General features: G+C 42.0%; 1 protein-coding gene across 2 annotated transcripts in view; it reads right to left on the minus strand.

The window, feature by feature from the left end:
- slc9a5 (solute carrier family 9 member A5) overlaps window positions 1-20,176 on the minus strand; it is a 279,061-nt gene extending 258,885 nt beyond the window's left edge. For both annotated transcript variants that reach the window (XM_043707124.1, XM_043707125.1), the window contains exon 1: window positions 19,736-20,176. In XM_043707124.1, coding sequence (XP_043563059.1) covers window positions 19,736-20,018 — 283 coding nt within the window. In that variant the 5' untranslated portion in view covers window positions 20,019-20,176. The remainder of the gene's footprint in view (window positions 1-19,735) is intronic.
- Window positions 20,177-22,344: the final 2,168 nt, after the last annotated feature.

Here is a 22,344-nt window from a genome sequence, read left to right on the forward strand (position 1 = left end):
CTCCAAAGGCAGATCCCCCTTGAACTGCCTTTCTGCAGCCGTTATACCATTTCTAATTAGCAACGCCACCCCCCCTCCTTTTTTACCACCCTCCCTAATCTTACTGAAACATCTGTAACCAGGAACCTCCAACAACCATTCCTGTCCCTCTTCTATCCACTTCCTTTGGCAGTTCATTGCACACATGAAGCACCCTCTGTATGAAAAGGTTTCACCTCAGGTTCCTTTTTAATCTTTCTCTTCTTATCTTAAAAATATGGCCTCTAGTTTTGAACTCCGCTACCACCAGGAAAGGATATTTACTCTTCACCTTATCTATGCCCACCATGATTTTATAAACCGCAATAAAGGTCACCCCTCCCCCCACCCCACCCCAACCTCCTATGCTCCAGGGAAGAAGTCCCAACCTAATCAGCCTCTCCGTATTAGTCAAACCCTCCAGTCCCGGTAACATCCCTGTGAATCTTTTCTGCATCATCTTCAATTTAATAGTATCCTTCCCATAGCAGGGCGACCAGAACTGTACACAGTACAGTACTCCAAAAGTAGCCTCATTGGTATATTCAGTTAAAAAAAATATTTTTTATTCATGGAGCACCTGGAGAAAACCCAAACAGTTATGGATGTGTCAGCTAAGACCAGAATTAATGCCTCATCCCCAAATTGCCCTGTACTGTCTTGTGCTAAGCTGACTTTTTAAACTGCTGTAGGCCATGTGGTGAAGGTACTCTTACAGTGCTGATTTTGACTAGCCCAAGAAGAAGGAATGATGGTATATTTCCAAGTCAGGATGGCTGGTGACTTCAAGGGAAACTTGCAGATAGTCTTCTGCCCTTGTCTTTCTAGATGGTAGCAAGGTTTGGAAGGTGATGTCGAAGGTGATGTTCTTGTATCTTGTAGATGTATCAATGCTACTTTCATGAATCAACATTGGAGGGAGTGAACATTGAAGGTGGTGGATGGGATGCCAACCAAGTGGGCTGCTTTGACCTGATTGATATTGAATTTGAGTAGTTTTATAGTTGTCTTCCATCACACTCCTGACCCATGCCCTGGAACAGGTGAGCAGGCTCCAGGGAATCAGGAGGTACAGAATTTCCAAGCTCTGATCTGCTTTGCAAAGCACAGTTTATGTGGACATTGAAGTTAAGTTTCTGGTCAATGATGGGCCCTAGAAATTTGATAATGGGGGATTCAATGATAGTAACACCATTAAATGTCATGAAGAGATAGTTACACTCTCCCTTGCCGAAAATGGTCATTGTATAGTACCCTTGTGTGCTACAAACATTATGGTTGGGAAACAGCCGGAAAACAAATGAAGAGCTATTGTAGACATGGGAGATGGTGGCGCAGTAATCACTAATGTCACTGTAATCCTGAATCTCAGGTTAAAGTTCTGGGGTCAAGCATTCAAATCCCAACATGGCAGACTTTGACATTTGGATCCAATAAGAAAACCTGGAATTTAAGAAAAAAGCTAGCTTAATGATAACCACTGCTAATTGTTGTAAAAATTCATCTGGTTGACTAACAAACTTTACGGAAGGAAATCTGCCATCTTTACCTGTCTGCCCTGGTCTGACTCCAAACCCAGAGCAAGGTTATTGATTCTGATATAATATATTTTTATTCAGAAAAAATAGATTTTTAAATATTACAACAAATACAAAACAATGCAATTCAAAACAATACAAAAATAGTACAAAACTAAGCCCAAATAATAATAAAAATTCCTCCACCCACCCTCCGAAACGAATATATAAACATATATAGAGAAGTACAAAATTTAAAAAAACCTAAACTAGCTATTTAACTAAATAAATAAATACCTAACAACAAACAAATAAATAGTAATAACTCAGCCCAGCCAAACAAAATACTCATACATTCACAGTTCCTCCTCCCTGGATATTGGACTCATGAAACACAATCATTACGGCTATATAAAAGCCCTTGTTAGTGTGGCAGGTAAATCTGTGTCCAGGTATTTCAAAAAGGGTTGCCATGTCCTGTAAAAATTCTCAGTTTTGTGGTGTACCATATTTGTGAGAAAATCCAGGGGAATATGCTCCATAACAATCTTCCGCCAACCCGACAGGCCTGGGGGGTTTTCTGATATCCAACCGAGCAAGATATTCTTCCTTGCACAACGTAAGAATATTGAAAAGTTTTTTCTTATGCGCGTCTGCAGGAAATACAATGGGTAGGCCCAAAAGGAGAGAAATAGGGTTCTTCTCCAACCCACACCTAAAATCCTCTCCATTGCAGCCGCCACAGCGCTCCAATATGTTTGAAGCCTGTCACAAGACCAAAGACAATGGGTAAGAGTGCCCATGCAGACCTTGCACTTGCGAGATGCTGAAGATACCCCTGGTTTAAATTTTGACAAATGGTCTGGGGCTAAGTGGACGCTGTGGAGAATCTTCAACTGTAAAGCATGGGTCATATTGCAAATTGATATCTTCCTTGCATTGTCCCAAATATACTCCCATGCCTCTGAAGAAACTTCAACAGCCAGCTCTCTTTCCCACATATTGCAGAGTCGATCAGACTCATCTGAGGTGGCACCCCCCAATTGGTATTATATAAAGTACTGACAGAGAGTGTACTCTTAGCCCTTAGTACCCCTCTTTCTATGTCAGATTTGTAGGGATCAGTCAAAAGTGTGGTCTTTTTTTGAATAAAATCCCGAACTTGAAAAAAAACGAAAGAGGTCTCTATTAGGTAACTCGTACTTCCGTACTAACTGATCGAAGGACATCATTATGTCTCCCTCAAATAAATCGCCCATGCAAGATATACCCCTAGCTACCCAATGTTGAAATCCTGAATCTATCATACCCGGTTGAAAACCTGGCATACTCACTTAAAGCCATGATCATATTGAATGGTGGTACAGGCTCGAATGGCAGAATGGCCTACTCCTGCACCTATTGTCTATTGTCTAAAAGTGTAAACAAAGATTTTTTGCCAATATTACCTTCCCTCTGCCGAATTGCCCTCCATGCTTTAACAGTATTGATGACTATTGGGTTATGGCAATATTCCCTAACTGTCCTCTCCTTGTGCAAAACAGCAAACTGGTAAGGGGGCACCTTGCCTGGGAGGCTTCGATATCTAGCCATATTGAAAGAGGGTCCCCACAAACCCAATCACTCACGTAGGTCAAAAACGAGCTTAATTGGTAATTTTTAATGTCCGGAAGGTCTACTCCCCCCAATCTGTGAGGCAACTGCAGTTTGGCTAATTTAATGAGGGGCTGTTTATGGTGCCAGATAAAGGAGCTGAACCAACCGTTCAGTCTCCTGAGTGTTTGTTTATTGAAAATCAGGGGGAGCATCCGTATAGGGTATAGCAAACGAGAGAGAATATTCATCTTAATAAGCGCTATCCGACCCAACCTCGAGACTGGAAGTGCTCCCATCTTTGGAGATCTTGTTTAATTTTTTCAAATAATTAGTAAAATTGGCTTTGAACAGTCAATCCAGAACTGGAGTAATGAATATGCCCAAATACACAAAACCCTTCTGTGACCACCTAAATAGGAATCTATAGTCACTCTCAAGAGCCAACTCTTTCGTAAGACCACCCATAGGCAGAGCCTCTGATTTAGCAAAATTAAACTTATACCCTGAAAACGCTCAAACGCGTGAATGCATTGTATCAGGCAAGGCACTGAAACTGCTGGATTTGTCAAGAGAATTAGAACATCGTCTGCATACAGCGAGATCTTATGTACTTTTGACCCCACTTCTGGAGTTGATATATTGAGATCCCCACGAATGGGGGATCTGCCAACCGTTCAATCACCAACGTAAAAAGTAATGATGAAAGGGGACAGTCCTAACGGCTGCCCCTAGAAATATTAAATTGCTTGATCGTACCCCGTTGGTAATGACCGCCGCGAGAGGTACACTGTAGAGAACCTTTACCCATCTTATGAAAACTTCGCCCAGACCAAACCGGTTTAGAGTATAGAAAAGAGTATACGGTTTAGAGTATACGGCCACTCAACTCGGTCAAATGCCTTCTCTGCATTTAGGGAAATCACCAATCCCTGTATTGACTGCTGTTGGCATGCTTGAATTACATTAAACAGCCTCCTAACGTTATTGGAGGATCTGCGACCTTTTATGAAGCTCGTCTGATCCTCTTTAATAATAGAGGGTAACGCGAGAGCCTTAGAGAGGATCTTAAAGTCCACATTTAAGAGCGAGATGGGCCTGTATAAAGCACAGTCTTCCGGATCCTTCCCTTTTTTAAGGATAAGTGAAATATTGACCTCTCTCAGAGATGGTGGGAGACAATCATGACTGTATGAATCATTAAACATATTCAGCATTGGGCCTGACAGTATACTTATAAATTCCTTATAGAATTCACTGGGAAGTCCATCAGGACCGGACGCCTTTCCACTCTGAAGCTGCCTCACAGTTTCCTGCACTTCTTGCTCTGATAATGGGGCATTGAGAAAGGACTGTTGTTTGGGAGTCACTCCCGGGAGTTTCAGATCTCTAAAAAAGGATTCCATTTTGGCCTGCCCCTCCTCATAATTCTCAGACTGATATAACTTAGAGTAGAATCTCTGGAACACCACATTAATCTTTTTAAAATCACATGTTAGGTTACCAGACCCTTCCCTAATCGCTGTAATGGTTTGTGGGGCATTTCTCTTTCTGGCAAGGTATGCTAAGTATTTGCCTGGCTTGTCATCATGCTCATATAACCTTTGCTTTGCAAAAGCCAGCTCCTTCTTTGCCGTCTGCGTGAGCACGGAATTTAGTGCAGACCGCAGCACCGTAATCCTCTGTAGTTTGACCAATGAGGGTCTGTCAAAATAGGCCTTCTCGGCTGCCTTCAACCGTGCTTCAAGGAGACGTTGCTGCTCACCCTTCTGCCGCTTCCTACTGGTGGAATATGAAATAAGTAACCCCCTGGCATAAGCTTTGGTAGTTTCCCAGAGAACAGATGAACTATCAACCGAGCCTATGTTGATGACTAGGAATGCCCGAAATTCCCTAGAGAAATACTCCACAAACTTACTGTCCATGAGAATAAAGGGGTCCATTCGCCAGTACCTTGAATCTACTGTAACATCCTTAATCTTAACCATGAGGTACACTGGAGCATGTTCAGAGATGGCAATATTACCAATCGTACAGGATGCCACCAGATCCAGGGTTACTGCAGGGGTCAGAAAAAAAATCAATCCTTGTGTGACATCGATGTGGATTGGAGAAAAACGTGAAATCCCTACCTGTAGGATGGAGATACCTCCAGACGTCCACCAATCCTAATTCCCCACACAAACCCAATAACTGTTTAGTTTTGTGCAGGGGGTATCGAGGGACCTTTAGGCAACCTGTCTACTATGGGGTTCATGAGGCAGTTAAAATCTCCCCCTATAATGATGTGCCAAGACTTGAGACTTATCAGTTTAGAAAAAGCTTCTACCAAGAATTTAAGAGGATGAGCTGGGGGACAATAAACATTTAAAATACCATATTCTTCTCCATTTATCAAGGCTTTAAGAATTACAAATCTCCTGTATGTGTCTTTAACACATTTCAACAATCTAAATGAGAGATTTTTCCTAACCAATATAGCCACTCCCCTATTAAATGATGAAAAATAAACTTGGTCAAAGCCATTCTGCTGTAATTTCAGATGCTCCTTGTCATCCAAATGTATCTCCTGTAACAAAGCAATATCCACCTTCTCCTTTTTAAGACTCAAGAGTACCTTCTTCTTCTAAATTGGTGAGTGATTTCCCTTGATATTCCAGGTCCACCATTTAATCAAATCATTAGCCATAATCTTCTGCAATTTCATTTAAATTCCAGAGAGGAGGAACCCAAACCACAAATTGCTGAGCCTTAGTGTCACATGGTCACCAAATATAAAGACTACATAAACTAAAACCACTACATTTAACAAACTTACAAAATTATTAAGAATAAAAAAAAACAAAAACCACAAAACAAACCAACATATAAAGTGCCAATAGCGCTGAGTAGGGGAACTCACCCCCTGCCCGAAGGGGGCAATTACCCGTCCCGAACTGCCCATAAATAGGCATCTAACCATCTCAACCACCTTCACTTTTCCCAGCTAGAGCCGCATTGCAAGCACAAGCTAAAAAGAATAAACACCCCATAGAATATCAATATGGATAAAAAATATTCTTTTATAAAATAAAGGGGAATAAATACCCCACCCATCCTTTGGCATGTCCTAACTTAGAAATTTAAAATGTACATCTTAACCACCGCCAGACATAGTTTGAACCAAATTATTATCAATAGAGGAAAAAAAAGGGGAAAAACAAAGCTCCAACCGGATTTCCTCCATTTCTTTTACAGAATGATAAACGCATACCCAAGCAACAATATTTATACGTACTACAATTGTTTAAATTAGACTAGTTTGTCCACAAAGTCTCTTGCTTTCTCCGATGTGTCAAAGAGATGCATGGATCCATCTAATGTGATCCGAAGCACTGCCGGATATCTCAGGGAGTACTGAATCCCAAGCTCCCTCAGTCTTCTCTTGACACCATCATACGATTTTTGTTCCTGGATCACCACCGCTGAAAAGTCATGAAAAAAACATGATCTTAGACCCCTCGTAGATTTGGGCCTTTGGATCCTTCCCCTGGAGTCTGGAAGCCTCCATGACTCTCTCCTTATCCCGGTAATGATGGAACCGCACCAGGAAAGGACGAGGGCATTGACCAAGACCCGACCTCCGCGCTGCGACCCGGTGAGCCCTCTCTATCTTCAATCCTCTCATGTCAGTCTCCAAGTCAAGGAATTTCGGAAGCCAATCTTCAACAAATTCCACAGGCCGCTCACCTTCCTTACCCTCAGGCAGACCGATGATCCAAATGTTTTTTCTCCTGCCCCAGTTTTCAAGATCATCCACTTGGTCACGCAAATTGTGAATCTGCGTCTTCAGGGCTTGGATCTCATCCTTGAATGAACTGGCATCAGTTTCCACCTCTGTGACCCTGTGCTCCACCTCATCCGTCCTCTTCTCCAGGTCTCCCAGCTTCTGCAGCATGAGAGAGACTGGAGCCAGCTTCTCTTCAATCTGTTTTCCCAGCATCTCGTGAGATTTCGAGAGCTGGTTCACTAGGTCCTGGAGAGTAATTGACTCCGAGGCTGCTGCAGGCCCGGCCTCGGATGCTCCTCCTCCCTTTTTAGGCATTTCTGGACAGCTGAAAATACAGGTAAGTCAATTTTTAGATGTTTCTTGGGGCTCCATAATCTTTCCAATGCCCCAAGAAATCCTGATGACCTGGATTGGGCGAGTTAAAGGACCGTCCTGCTCCTGCTGCGATGCAAAGCTCTGCAGTGTGATCTTCTCAGATTGCTGCCATCTTAGATCCCCCAGGTTATTGATTCTTAACAGGGCAATAGGGACAGGTACAAACACTAGTCTTCAGTGATGCCAACATTCCATGAATAAGCCCTTCTTCAGGAATCCACATGTATTTAACTAAATTTACATTTCCCAGCTCCTATGGCTTATGCCCGAAACGTCGATTCTCCTGTTCCCTGGATGCTGCCTGACCTGCTGCGCTTTTCCAGCAACACATTTTCAGCTCTGATCTCCAGCATCTGCAGATCTCACTTTCTCCTCAACCATCATAATCAGGCTTCCTATAAACTGAATGATCACTCGGATGCCAGGGATCAGACTACACCCCTGAAGAAGTTTCAACCTGCTTGCACAGACCCTAAATTCTTCCTTTTCAAACAAAGAAACTGTTTTACCAAATTTTTAAACCAAAGAAGTGCATTTACATTTCAAAGCATTCAGGATGCTTGTGCGAACTTCCAAAATTGCTATGCAAACATTCAGATGATGATAATGAATTCAAGACTCTAAGGGATTGGAAGGGTAAGAACTCTGTGCATTGAAAATTTTTTAATCTCAAATACACAGGAGGAAAGGGACTAAACCAACATGAATAGCCAGGATTTCTAAGTAAAGTAATTTTCTGATTCATTTATGAGGTACAGGTATCACTATCAAAGTCAGCATCTACTGTCCAATCTTAAAGTGCCCCCAAGAGAACGGTGGTGAATTCTGGTTATTTTGGCATTTATCATCTCTTATAGCAATGCATACATTTGTTGACTCAACGGATTTGACTTACCAGGCCATTTCAGAGGGCAGCTAAGAGCGAACGACTTTGCTATGGGTCTCCAGTCACATGTGTATTTGACTGAATAAATTTGGTAGATTGCATTCCCTTTAAACGTGCTTACTGTTCCACAGGGTAATTCTTTTAATTCCACATATATTTAACTAAATTTACATTTCCCAGCTCCTATGGCATAATTTGAATTCATGTCTTCCAAAAAGTGTTAATCAAAGCCTCTTGATTTCTAAATCTGCAACACAGTCATGTGTTGCTGGCACTTCACAACGGATTTCACTTGTAAAAAAACTCATCCCTAAAGATGTCAGTCACGACTCAGTGGTAGCATTCTCATTAAACAGGTGAAACCTCACTCTTGAGATGAGAGCACATAATCTGTGTTAATGCTCAGGAAGTGCAGCATTGCTGGCGATGATGTCCAGTATTTCAAACAAGACATAAAATAAGCCCTTTCTGCCTCCTCATGTAGATTTAAATTGATCTCATGGCACAATTTAATGATCAGGGCAGTTCTCTCCAGAGGCCTGCCTGCCCTCTGCCCCTCAAATCAAAACATAATCACCAGGGTCTGTTCAGCTAGGTCGTTGCTAAATGTAGGACCTCGCTATGCATAAAATGGCTGACACTTTTGCCTAAATTGCAACTGTGACTGCAGAGGCTGGCTTTGGTCATTTGGAATAACCCAAGGTCATGAATTGTGCTATGAATGTTAGTCATTCCTTCTTTCTTGTGAAGGGACAGTCAGATATAACTGGGTTGGTATATTTTGGATTCCAGGTAAACACTAATGATTTTCCTTTCGCACCTTCCCATTCATCACCTTGTAGCAGTATATTATACTTGAATAAAAAAGCATAAATAACTAAGCAGTAATTCTTTGCTTTTAACACCTCAATTCCTGATTTACAGATAATCGGACACAGTGGGAGATCAAGTACATCATATGATGTGAACTGAAAGCTCAAGATATACTTTTCTCTGAGGATTTGAATTGCTGTTTATTTCCCTCACCCCCACCATCACTTCTGTATAATCACTATCCCATGAGTGTGGATATAGGCTCAGCCATTCCCATTACTGGAGAGCTTGTAGACATTCTGCCAGAGAAATTGAGCCCAATGGATCAGAGATCACAAACAATGATCGCAGTGAAACTGACAACCAGTTTAATGAAACAAAGCAATATCGCGGAAGAGAAACTGACCAGGTTGACACAGAACTGATTCTCTGCACAGATGGCCAGAATGCTCTTCCCAGAACAGAAGCTGCAGGCAGGCTTTATAGGGGATTCTGGATCAGTGGTGCTGGAAGAGTACAGCAGTTCAGGCAGCATCCCAGGAGCTTCGAAATCGACGTTTCGGGCAAAAGCCCTTCATCAGGAACGTCGATTTCGAAGCTCCTCGGATGCTGCCTGAACTGCTGTGCTCTTCCAGCACCACTGATCCAGAATCTGGTTTCCAGCATCTGCAGTCATTGTTTTTACCCGGCTTTATAGGGGTACAACACAAAGGTTATAACTGTAAAGCAGTTACAGTACAATGGTGAAAATTGTAAAGAGATTTTAAAAAGAATAAACTAAATGGAAGTGAATCAAGCATTTGGCAGTAGCAATTCATTTGTAACTGACACAGGAGATTCCAGCCATCTCCGTGAGTGGATGAGAATGCCTACTAGAGGATTCTTCATTGTATTTCCCGCCCGCGCAAATATGTCTCTTCTCCTGGCATTCAGGTGCGTCCATTCTGTTCCTCCTTTGAGCGAAGTCTTCCGGGGCCTCTCAGGCTGCCTCTTTGTTAGTGCGGTATCGGTTTCAATGGGAAAGGAGCCTGCCCTTGGGGTGTTGGGACTGCAGTGCTCATCTGGGCTGGGAGCTGATTGTGAAAGCTGTTTTAGGAAGTGTATTTTTAGATTAGATTACTTACAGTGTGGAAACAGGCCCTTCGGCCCAACAAGTCCACACCGACCCGCCGAAGCACAACCCACCCACACCCATTCCCCTACATCTACCCCTTACCTAACACTACAGGCAATTTAGCATGGCCAATTCACCTAACCTGCACATCTTTGGACTGTGGGAGGAAACCGGAGCACCCGGAGGAGACCCACACAGACACAGGGAGAATGTGCAAACTCCACACAGTCAGTCACCTGAGGTGGGAATCAAACCCGGGTCTCTGGCGCTGTGAGGCAGCAGTGCTAACCACTGTGCCACAGTGCCACCCCGTAAGTTCTCTAGTCTGGGTTTCTATGTTAGCCTGTTTGGCCAAGACTGGGGCACTCTGGGTAGTATCTGTATGTGTTGGCAGGCTAGATCTCTGTGTTTTGCAGGCCAGCTTCTGTGTTTTTTATGTGGCCATGCTGTGGGTGAGCAGGGTGGCAGATCATTTTCCCACACCTTCAATTCCAAATCAGTCCTGTGCGGAATTTCATTAAGGTACTGCGCACATCAATGACTGCACTCCACTTACAGTTGGGGGGAAATATTTGGGATAAATAAATGTGAATATGATGAAACTTCATCTCTCACCCAGCACATGTGAAAACAGCAACGGAGAACACATCAATTCCCAATGGTGGAATCAGAAGAGGTAAAGAGTTCTGATTCCTATTTGCTGTTTGGCAAGAAAGCCACATTCTTAAGCCTATAAGCTGAGATAAAGATTCTACTGTAGCACAAAACCTCAAATGTTACAAAAGGAACTATTCTATCCATTTGCTCATTTGAGAACCTGAAAATAGGAATGATCAGAAAACATTCACTCTGTCCCATTTTCATTCAACAGTCTTAACATGTTCCAACATCCTCATCGTGAACAGACTGATACTTCATAAGAAAATATTTCATATCTGCAGTTCCACAATGCTTTATTATATATTTCGACAAGTTGCATTCTAGAGCAAAAGGCTATATGTTGTTAAAAACATTATTTGGCATTAACAGAACGTAATTTCAAACAGTACAAACTTAAAATAAATTTTAAAAGAACAAAGCTTTCTTTTGTGACTTTGCTCTTAAATATTACTGGACAGAGCTGAGGAGTAGTACCCTTTACTGTTGAACAGAGAATGGAGCAAAGCAGCAGAAATAGCAAAGTCAGAACAATATCCAAGTTTAGATTCATTTCCCACTGGACATTGCAGTGTGATGTCTTTCAATATGACGAAAAATGAAGTTCTAAAAGTACTGGGTTGAAAAGGGAAAGAAAAATTGATTTAAAAGTGAACAGTTGACAACGTCAGTGAATATTATGTGGAGGGGGATTAGCCCTACACTTAGGAATTGAAGCAAAAAAACAGGTAGTGGAATCAGTGTTGGATGCAGTTGAAGTGGATTTCTCAAAGGAAGGAGAGAAATGAATTTTTGATAGAGTTCAGGTGCACGTTTTGGAAGAAACATTAACTGAAGAACTCCTTGGCACTCTTCCCAATATCTGACCAATAGTCACTCCTCGGCCAACATCAGCATGGAAATCAAGAATTATTGAAGGTAGATGGGAATTTGAAACAAAGACACAAGTTATGATCATATTGAATGGCAAAGCAGGCTCAACAGGCTGAATGGGCAATTGCTATTGCTCTAATCTGAATGCTTATATCACTAAAACAGATGATGATCTGGTGAGCAACACTTGACTGCTTGTGAGACCTTACTGTGTACAAGTTGGCTGCTGCAGTTCTTACATTACAGAAGTGACTACACTTCAAAAGTACTTCATTGTCACAAAGCAACTGACAGTCATCCTGAAGCATAGAAAAGTGCAGAATGGAAAAAAAGGGAGCAGTCGATACCAATATTATAGCAGTTACCTGGATCTAGGAGGAGAAAAGCACCTTATGTGTCTTTCAAAAGATAACTCTTCCCTGCATCAAATTTACCCCCTTCCCCTCACTTCTAAAGCCAAGTGCAAAAGGCTCATGGTTAGCATTCCCAACTTAAGTCCTGTCTGTCCCAATATGTCTTCCAAATGACCAGAATCATGTACTAATAGTATACTAAACAAGGAATTAAGGGCTACAGGGAGAATGCGGGTAAGTGGAGTTGAAATGCCCATCAGCCATGATTGAATAGCGGAGTGGACTCAATGGGCCGAATGGCCTTACTTCCGCTCCTATGTCTTATGGTCTAAGTGCAATTCTCAGTGAACACTTCCAAAAATTGAAACAATTTAGCACTATTTCAATTTCTTTTAAACACACTAGAGGGCATCGCTAATAGCTTTGATCTAACCAAACTAATTATTTAGAGTTGTGTGGTAGCATAGACTTGTGTTTTGCTCAAAAACAGACACATTCTGTCAAAGATTTCATCCTGCATTCATCAGAGTAATTCACAAAAATTTACACATTTGTATTGTATACAATCATAAGAGAAGGAACAGTGGGCCATTCAGCCCAAGTCTGCCCCAGCACTTTATAATATCATGGCTGGTTTACCCAGGCCTAAACTCCTCTATCATTCCAACTCTTCAAAGCCATAGCCATGGATACCTTGATATTTCAAAATCTACCTCCTCTTTAAATACGTTCAGTGATCTAACCTCCACAAATTTCTGGGGTAGATAATTCTAGACATTCATCACTCTCAAAGAAAAGCAATTACTTTGCATCTCAGGTTTAAATGAATGCCCTCTTATTCTGTAACTACATTCCTGAGTTTGAGTCTCCCCCACTCGTGGACACTTCAGAACATCCAACCTCTAGAATTTTGTATGTTTCAATATGACCACACCTCATGTTGAGATCTCTAATGTATAAACTCATGACCTGTTTAGCCACTCTCAAGAAGTCAACCACTTCAATCCAGGAATCAGCCTAGTGAAACTCTTTGAGACTGCCTCAATGCCAATATAACCTTTTTTGAATACAGGGACCAAAACTGTACAGTACTCCAGGGGAGACCTCACTAACACCTTGAACAGTTGCAATAAGATTCCTCTATTTTTAAATTCCAATCCGCTAGCAACAAAGGTCAAAATTCCATTTGCCTTCTTAATTACTTGCTGCATTTGCATGCTAACCTTCTGTATTTCATGCACAAAAGACTCCAAACCCTCTGTGTTGCACTTTTTTTGGAGTTTTCTGTCCATCTGCTTTAAATAGGGACAATCAAAAGATGCTACCAAAATACATGACTTCATATTTTTCTCCATTAAACGGCATCTGCCAAGATTTGTTCATTCACTTATCCTGTTTATAACTCTTGTAAATTCCTTATGGCCTCATCGAAACATGCTCTCCCACCTACTTTAGCATCGTCAGCAAATTTGGATACACTACACTCTGCCCCCTCCTCCAAGTTACTAACACAGATAATAAATATTTCAAACCCAAGAGTTGAGCCTTCTGCTTCTCCACAAGTTACATATTTTCAACCTGAAAAGGATCCATCAATCCCGACTCTCTGTCTTCCATATGTTGACCAATCTTCGACCCATGTTAATAAATTGCCCCAATACTGTGAGCTCCTATCTCATGCAATAACCTTTTTTGTGGCACCTTACTGATCCTTTTATCACTCTGCTCGTTATATTTTAAAAGATTTTGAGCACATTTGTCAAGCATGATTTCCCTTTCACAAAACCAGGCTAACTCTGTTTTGATCGTGTTCTGGTTATCTAAATGCCCTACTACTTTGTCCTTAATAATGGAACACCAGCATATTCCTAACAGCAGATGCTAGATTAACTGATTTATAGTTTTGTGCTTTCTGTCTCCTTTCTTGAACAGGGCTGTCACATTGGTGGTTTTCCAATTTGCTAGAATCCAATGAGTCCTGGAAAAGTTTGATCAATGCCTCCATTATCTCTGCAGTAGACAAGCAGAAGGCTGGAAAAACACAGCAAGCCAGGCAGCGTCAAGAGGTGGAGAAGACAATGTTTAGGGTGTACCCAGTTACACCCGAAATGTCGACTTCTCCAGTTCCTGATGCTGCCTGGCTTGCCGTTCTCTTCCAGCCTCCTGTCCGTCTGCTTTGGATTCCAGCATCTGCAGTTTTCTTGTCTCCATTATCTCTGCAGCTATTTCCTTTAAACCCCATGAATGCAGACTATTAGGTCCTGGTGGATTTGTCTGTCTACAGTGGCAATAGTTTGTAAAATGCTTTATACCCCATGATAGAGACTGTTATAAGACTCGTCATCCCTTTAGCTCCTTCCTTAACAGTTATCTTGGGAATGTTTATAAAATCCTTCACCATAAAGACTGATGCAAAACATTGGATTAAGTTTTCTGCCATCATCCTGTTATCGATTCCCCAGTCACATATCAAAGGATCCCACATCCACCTTAGCTATTCTCATATATATTGCCATAAACGCTATTGCTGTTTGTTTTTCTATTTCTTACCAATTTACTGCCTTTCCTTCGTGTTTAGTCAGCCGCTGTTTATCTCTAAAAAAAATCCCAATCCTCTGACCTATCACAAGTCTTTGTGCTTGTGTATGCCCTAGTTTTTGATGGAATATCCTTTGACTGCGTTTGTTAACTATTAGTGTTTCATCCTTCTCATCAAGTCCTTCTTTTGGTCCAGAATCACACCCATTTTTTTACTTGTTATTCCTTACTTTAATCCAAACTGATTCCACATCATGACCTATTATACCTCTATCAGTATTCACCACCACGCTCCCATCTCCCTTTAGTAACAACGCTGCCTCACTTCCATTTCCCTTTTGCCTATTCTTTTGAAATACCAAATATATATATGAACATTGAGATTCTAATCATTGTGCAACCATGTCTCCATAACAGCTATCAAGTGAAATCCATTTATTTCTATTTGTGCTGCGTATCTTGTTACAAATAGTGTGCACATTCAAATAAAGAGCTGTAAGCTTTCAATTTTTACCATTACTCCTGATTCTGGGTTTAATTTTTGCTGCTTTCTTGTGCTTTTTTTTGTCCCTTTCTGTCAACATTCAACTATTGTTTGCCTCTTTGGTACCCAGCACCTCTGCTCTCCTTTTATTTTATTAAGCTTCCCTTCAAATAACAACACCCTGGTCAAATTGAGCTTAAAAATCACCGACAACCTTAATTATACAATTGACCAATGGACCCAGCATGGCTCCAATGGAACAGCTCTCTCTTTCCCTAGCGGTAGCACCTGTGCCCCATGAATCTGAACCCATTTCTCCCACAGCAATCTTTGAGTCATAAATTTGCTTCTCTAATTTTATTAACTCAGTATCTACCTGCATGCGGCTCAGGTAGTAATCCGGATTATTACCTGTGGCTCTTAATTTAGCCCCAAGCTGTTTGTTATTCCCTAGCAGAACCTCTTTCCTAGTCCAACCTAAATCATTGGCACTTACATGGTCAACAACAAAATCTTTCCCCTCCCATTCCCAAGTTCTTGTCCAGCCCAGAAGAGATGCCCTGAATGGTGTCACCACGTGGGTAACACAGCCTTCAGGATTCTGTCTTTGCTGCAGGGAACAGTATCAAAACCCCCTCACTATGCCATTCCTTATTATTATTACATTTCATTTCTCCCCCCGATCAATTGGTGCCCTGACCCATAGTGCTTTGGTCAGTTTGTTCATCCTCATTGCAGAACCTTTATCCACACTGGAAGCACAACCATTGGATAATGGCACTGACTGGGGCTTCTCCAAAGCTAAATTCTGGATCTCTATACCTGCCACTCCTGTAGTCACATCATGTCCCTGACCCCGAACCAAATTTGATGCTATTAATCTAAAGGATGTGACTGTCTCCTGAAAGAGTGTCCAGGTGCCCTCTCCCATCTGTTGCAGGGTCTGCAGCTCAGATTATAGTTCATCAACTCTGAATGGAGATTCCATGAGCAACCAACATACGCCAGATCCCACATACTGCACCTGCAAAAGGCCACCAGCCTAAACATCTCTATTCAATTTGGTTAAGGAATTTGGATGTTAAATATTTCGAAAGTAGATTTCCTAAATCTGTTGTATTATCATCTTGTCATTTAAAACACTTAACCAATCAAGAAAGACACAGAAAACATAGCCAACAATCGTCTCCCTGTTGTCTTGTGATATCACACTTTAGCCTTGACAGGTACAACAGGTCGAAGGGACTATCTACAAAATACAAGATTTGTTTCAGGAATAATCAAATTAATTATGGTTAGAAATCAGAAAACTTAGGTCATAGAATGAAAACCATATCTGACAAAGTCTAATGTTTGGAGTAGACCTCAAGTCTAGCCATAGATGCTGGTTGCTTATTAAGATCACACTGCCAAATACACCTGTCCTTCATTTGAATCCCATTATTTTAATTTTGTCCCCTAAATCCAGCTGAAGTCAAGCAGAATCCACAAAATCAATCACCTAATCAAAGCATTCCATTTTCAAGACCACCTTTCAAACTGTACTACTTCATTAGCAACTTTGTTCAGGTAATGCCTCTACTTACAAACTGCTAGCACCACGGCCTCCTTAGAAATTCAGCTCCGCTAGTCTGGCCAGTCCAATCAATCTTTGAATATTGTTCTATAGGATTCGCAAATACATCATTAGTACCACCTCTATGTCTATGTTTCACAGTACTCTTTTCGAATGTGTTTTTGATCCTGTCCATTGTCAGACAACTTGGTTACGATCATCACTCGACTGCAATTATGGCAGGTTATTCATTCTTGATTTCTGCATGAACTTCAACACATTCTATTATTCCTCCTCCTCCATCCTAATTTCTGTTATTAAGTGGTATGGGAAAAATCAATACACTACAGATCAGCCATCATCCTTTTGAATGGGCACCAGACATAAATGGCTAACTAGCCCACTCCTGTTCCTATGCCTTTCCTCATAGCCACCTTATGTTCCTTATGTCCCACTGCTGTCCATCCAAATGCAACCAGTGCATCACCTATAATGCTTTGTCCTTCTACAGTGAAGTCCTTCCACCATGTTCCAACAATCATTAGTGGTTTGTTATTCATCATCTTTTTTAATAACTTGTTCAGCTGTGTTATAACACATCTCTAGAGCTTGTGGGATTTGAACCCAGACCTTCTGGTCCACTGATAGTGTCCCTATGCAACATGCCCATCAACATGGTACTAACATCCAAAGCTGAAAATGTGTTGCTGGAAAAGCGCAGCAGGTCAGGCAGCATCCAGGGAACAGGAGAATCGACGTTTCGGGCATAAGCCCTTCTTCAGGAATGAGGAAAGTTTGTCCAGCAGGCTAAGATAAAAGGGATAAAAGATACTAACATCCAAACCATGATCTCTTTTCTGCAATGAATCCATATATTCATCTTCAAAACGTTCCATAGCTTTGACCTTCCTTAACTCTTTACAATATCCTCCAGCACTAAATCTCCTCTTCTCCAAATCAATTTTCAATGTTTTCCATTCCATTTCTCCTACTGTTGTTAGGGCAACCACCCTCATTCGCTGAACTTCTGTACCTCCAAAATATATGCAACATCCATCTGTTTCAACAACAGCTTATACAACACAAATGTAAGACTTCTAGTTACCCTGCCATATATATCCTTCAAGATATTGTTTTTGTTTCCTTAAGTCTATTTGAGAAGGGTTGTAGCATTTTTCTTAAATGTAAGACACTAAAGACAATATGATGTTCATGACTATAACGGCTGAGTGTCCTAAACTCTTGCCATTAACAATACTAATGCTATAAGTCTCAAGTCTAACCAGAAGCTTCTCCCCCTAGGTTGCTACCTCTACCTAGGGTCTATGCCTGATTTATTTTATCAAGCACCTGAAATACTTCTCAACTTCAAAAGATGCTGTCTTAAAATACAAGCTCTTGGTGTATTCACAACTGTTTCTCAGTCTGGGTCGAAGAGTGAGATGGAGTTTAGGAAAGTACAGTAGAAGGGCTGATCAGGATACAAATGATTGCAAGCTGTTAACCTTATTGTAAAGAGAAAAATTCATTAATATTCACTCTGTTGAGTCTTGTGTTCACTTCATTTGATTAACAGCAACAATGAAACACGGCAGATTATGCAGATCGGCTACACAATGCAATGAGCATCAAATAGCAATTTCCCAAGGATCTGAACAAATGAGACAACTATAAAACTACTAAAGACAATTTCCATTTGGGTTTAATACTGAAATCCAAATCAATCCACCATTCTAATTGTTTCCAAGGATAAAGTCTGGAGAATGTGGCAAAATGGTAATGCTCCTATCTGTGGACCAGAAGGTCTGGGTTCAAATCCCACAAGCTCTAGAGATGTGTCATAACACAGCTGAACAAGTTATTAAAAAAGAAAAGCTACAGGTTCAGGAACAACAGCTAGAGAGTACAGTCAAGATGATAACAGGGCTAGAGGGGGGGGGGGAAGTCAGTGTAACCGAGTCATGTTCCTGGAAGAACTCTGGTACATGAAACGTACTAAATGCATGGTTGCCCAATCAAGTCCACTTTGGCGAAACCAGTCTAATTAAACCACGCTGTCAGAGGATCTGAACTCATGTGTACATGGTTGCTATAACATTACATCAAGGGTTTTGCAGGAAGAGTAAAAAAAATTGAGAAGCTATATTTCCTACTGAGAAGTGATACAGAACAAACTGTTTTAAAAAACATGTATCATCTATCACTTCTCCAGGCTCCCATTATTCCTCACAAATCTCAGCCTCTGAAACTACTTGAAATGTTCCTGTCTCCAACAGAAATGGATCATTTTTACTGTACATTACTTTGCCGTGTTACCTGCTTTTGGGAACCAGGACTTCAACGGCTGAATCGTTTTCAGTGAACATTGAGGCACATCCAGTTCTCAACCTTACACATCTGTGACAGTAAAATCAATTGTTTCAACAGGTAGCCCTCAAAAAGAATGTGTTCTTTTTGCAATGTGTTCCAGTAACTGATGGTCTTGGTGTTCAGAACACAATGGAAAAACCCATGATTTCATCACACTGGAGAGAAAGCACCATATGGAGAGCCATACTGCAGCTGAATCCTTCTGCGCTGTGTCTATTATTTTTGTTCTAGGATTTAATCTGCAGTCTGGGGCAGTTGGATCCCCAGCACCCCCCGACCAGAGTGCACACACTCCAAATATACCATGTAGGTACATACATTCGTCAATTCTGGCAGCAGCTGAACCTCAGAACACAGCCACAGAGCCCTGCATCACAGCCTCACATTGGCATTCACATCATTATCAAACAGCTATCACAGAATGCAAACACCTGCAGCCAAACAGGTGAACTTTGACAGCCCTTTAGATCCACATACATGATCAGCATCTCTCCCTCACACACACATTACACAGGTCAAACAGCGCCAGTCAAATTCACTCAAATTAAATAGTAGGGATGAGAATAAACGCTACAAATGAAAATGAACTGAATTAATTAACAGGTCAGTTGCATTAATAGCTGCAGTTCTGTATCTCCGGAAAGTTGCTCCCAGGAGAGGTAAGCGAATGTATTGAAATATCTGAAGTCTTTGAACGGATGGATCTGATCAGCGGCTATAAGAGTTTTGCTGGGCTTGACTACAACAAGGTCACTGGGTCGAACAGACGAACCTGCCGTCTCTCGAACCTTTTGAGCATAACAAGAGTACAGTTACTCACAGATTTTAGCCAGGCTGGCAACCAGAATCCACACAGCAATCAGATAGGGTCCTTGAACATGAACCCATTGCCAGTTCACCATCTCGAAGCCCACGGTGTCAGGTCCGTGGTGACCCTCGGGGGTCTGCATTTCTGCGGGTGACCGGCTTGACTGGAGCTCCGGCCGATGCAGAGGTGAGAGGCCAGCTTCTGGCAGCAACTCTGTCCCCACCGAGGTCCCATTGCTGGCGAGCGAAGCCTGCACCGCACGCAGCAGTAACAGCAGCAGGAGGAGGGAAGGCATCGCTCGCTGTAACCCCGGAACAGGCGAGTGACTCTGTGTGTGTTTATCTATGTGTCGTTACAACCTGCAGCCCCGGACAACCAACAGTCCACAACCTGGCTTCGTTACCTCAGCCTCCCTGGACTGAGACTTCGCCTTTTTTTCAATTGAGGGAGGCAGGCCCGGGGAGCATGTGACCAGCAGGGGTACCCAATGCCTGTTCCTCACCGCCAAGCTGTCAGTCAGAGCTCAGAAAGTGCAGCCCAGTCCCCAGTGTCAGCAGGCGACAGGCTTCCTACTCTGTCAGCACTCTACCTGGAGAAGGTGCTCACATTTCAAACCTTCAGGACTGTTCAATCTTCGTTTCAAATCCCAATTCATTTTTGAGTCTCCTTGATATTTAAATTGGCACTTTCTTTAAAAGAAAGGTGAAATAACTCCATAGAGGCTGGCATCCCCTCACCCTTTGTTTACACATGGACAGTCCTTGACACTGATCCAGCTCCCTCAGAGCCAGCTCTCAGGCTGAACAGGATGTCTGACACTAATTTTCTTATCTGTCAGCCTGGGCTCCCTGACTTGACCCAGATTGATGGCCTCAATCAGGGAACTCATATTCTGAGAGTTCCAACAGGCTGACCTTATAATCACTACAAGAGGATATAATGCACAGTGAAATCAAATTCTACCATTATATAACATCCTATCCTATCTCTCTGAGCATAGTAGAATTAACTAGATTTATATGCCTGCCAATGTTATGTTATAAAAGATGCTGTGCTGACCAGCTACATTGGTACTTATTTGTACTGTCTCTTTGAATCTCATATGCCATCAATCTTGAAACTTTCCATCTTAATCTCTCATTAGAGATGATCTACTGTAATTGGTTTGGTTTCAGGGACTGACAATGAGCATGATGATAGTCCTGCTGTCCAGGAGCAGTCACTCTTTGTTGTCAGTGCCCCATCATGTTTCTGGTCAACAATGTTCAGCCTGGCTCAGCACTCCAAAGTGGGTGATGTCATCCTCCTTAATGCAGTATCGACTGTGCTAGGAATATTTATAAACCTGCTTCTGGGGGAAATACAAGCTCTGCTGAATGTAAAATTCTCCTAATTATGAAAAGACAAACACCTCCCAATCTATAAAACTCACCAGTCCCGCAAGATGGCTGTAATTTTATACATACAGATGTGCATGTGATGATAAATACTATGTTTGCTTGCATTCAGGCAATGTGTTCACCACAGTTTAAATCCAGCCAAGACACTGGCTGAATGGCCTCCAGTGCTGTCAATTTTTAGTCATAGAGTCATAGAAATAGAAACACTGGAAATTATAGATCAGTGAGTTTCACTTTGGTTGTGGGTAAAGTGTTGGAAAGGGTAATAAAAGATAGGATTTATAATCACGTAGAAAGGAATAGGTTGATTAGGGATGGGCAACATGGTTATGTGAAGGGTAGGTCGTGCCTCACAAACCTTATTGAGTTCTTTGAGAAGGTGACCAAACAGGTGAACGAGGGTAAAGCAGTTGATGTCATAGAGTCACAGAGTCATAGAGATGTACAGCATGGAAACAGACCTTTCGGTCCAACCCGTCCATGCCGACCAGACATCCCAACCCAATCTAGTCCCACCTGCCAGCACCCGGCCCATATCCCTCCAAACCCTTCCTATTCATATACCCATCCAAATGCCTCTTAAATGTTGCAATTGTACTAGCCTCCACCACATCCTCTGACAGCTCATTCCATACATGTACCACCCTCTGCGTGAAAAAGATGCCCCTTAGGTCTCTTTTATATCGTTCCCCTCTCACCCTAAACCTCTGGACTCCCCGACCCCAGGGAAAAGACTTTGTCTATTTATCCTATCCATGCCCCTCATAATTTTGTAAACCTCTATAAGGGCACCCATCAGCCTCCGACACTCCAGGGAAAACAGCCCAACCTGTTCAGCCTCTCCCTGTAGCTCAGATCCTCCAATCCTGGCAACATTCTTGTAAATCTTTTCTGAACTTTTTCAAGTTTCACAACATCTTTCCGATAGGAAGGAGACCAGAATTGTACGCAATATTCCAACAGTGGCCTAACCAATGTCCTGTACAGCCGCAACATGGCCTCCCAACTCCTGTACTCAATACACTGACCAATACAGGAAAGCATACCAAATGCCTTCTTCACTATCCTATCTACCTGCGATTCCACTTTCAAGGAGCTATGAACCTGCACTCCAAGGTCTCTTTGTTCAGCAACACTCCCTAGGACCTTACCATTACGTGTATAAGTCCTGCTAAGATTTGCGTTCCCAAAATGCAGCACCTTGCATTTATCTGAATTAAA

Source organism: Chiloscyllium plagiosum, chromosome 17 (assembly GCF_004010195.1).
Source record: "Chiloscyllium plagiosum isolate BGI_BamShark_2017 chromosome 17, ASM401019v2, whole genome shotgun sequence".
Classification (NCBI taxonomy): domain Eukaryota; kingdom Metazoa; phylum Chordata; class Chondrichthyes; order Orectolobiformes; family Hemiscylliidae; genus Chiloscyllium; species Chiloscyllium plagiosum.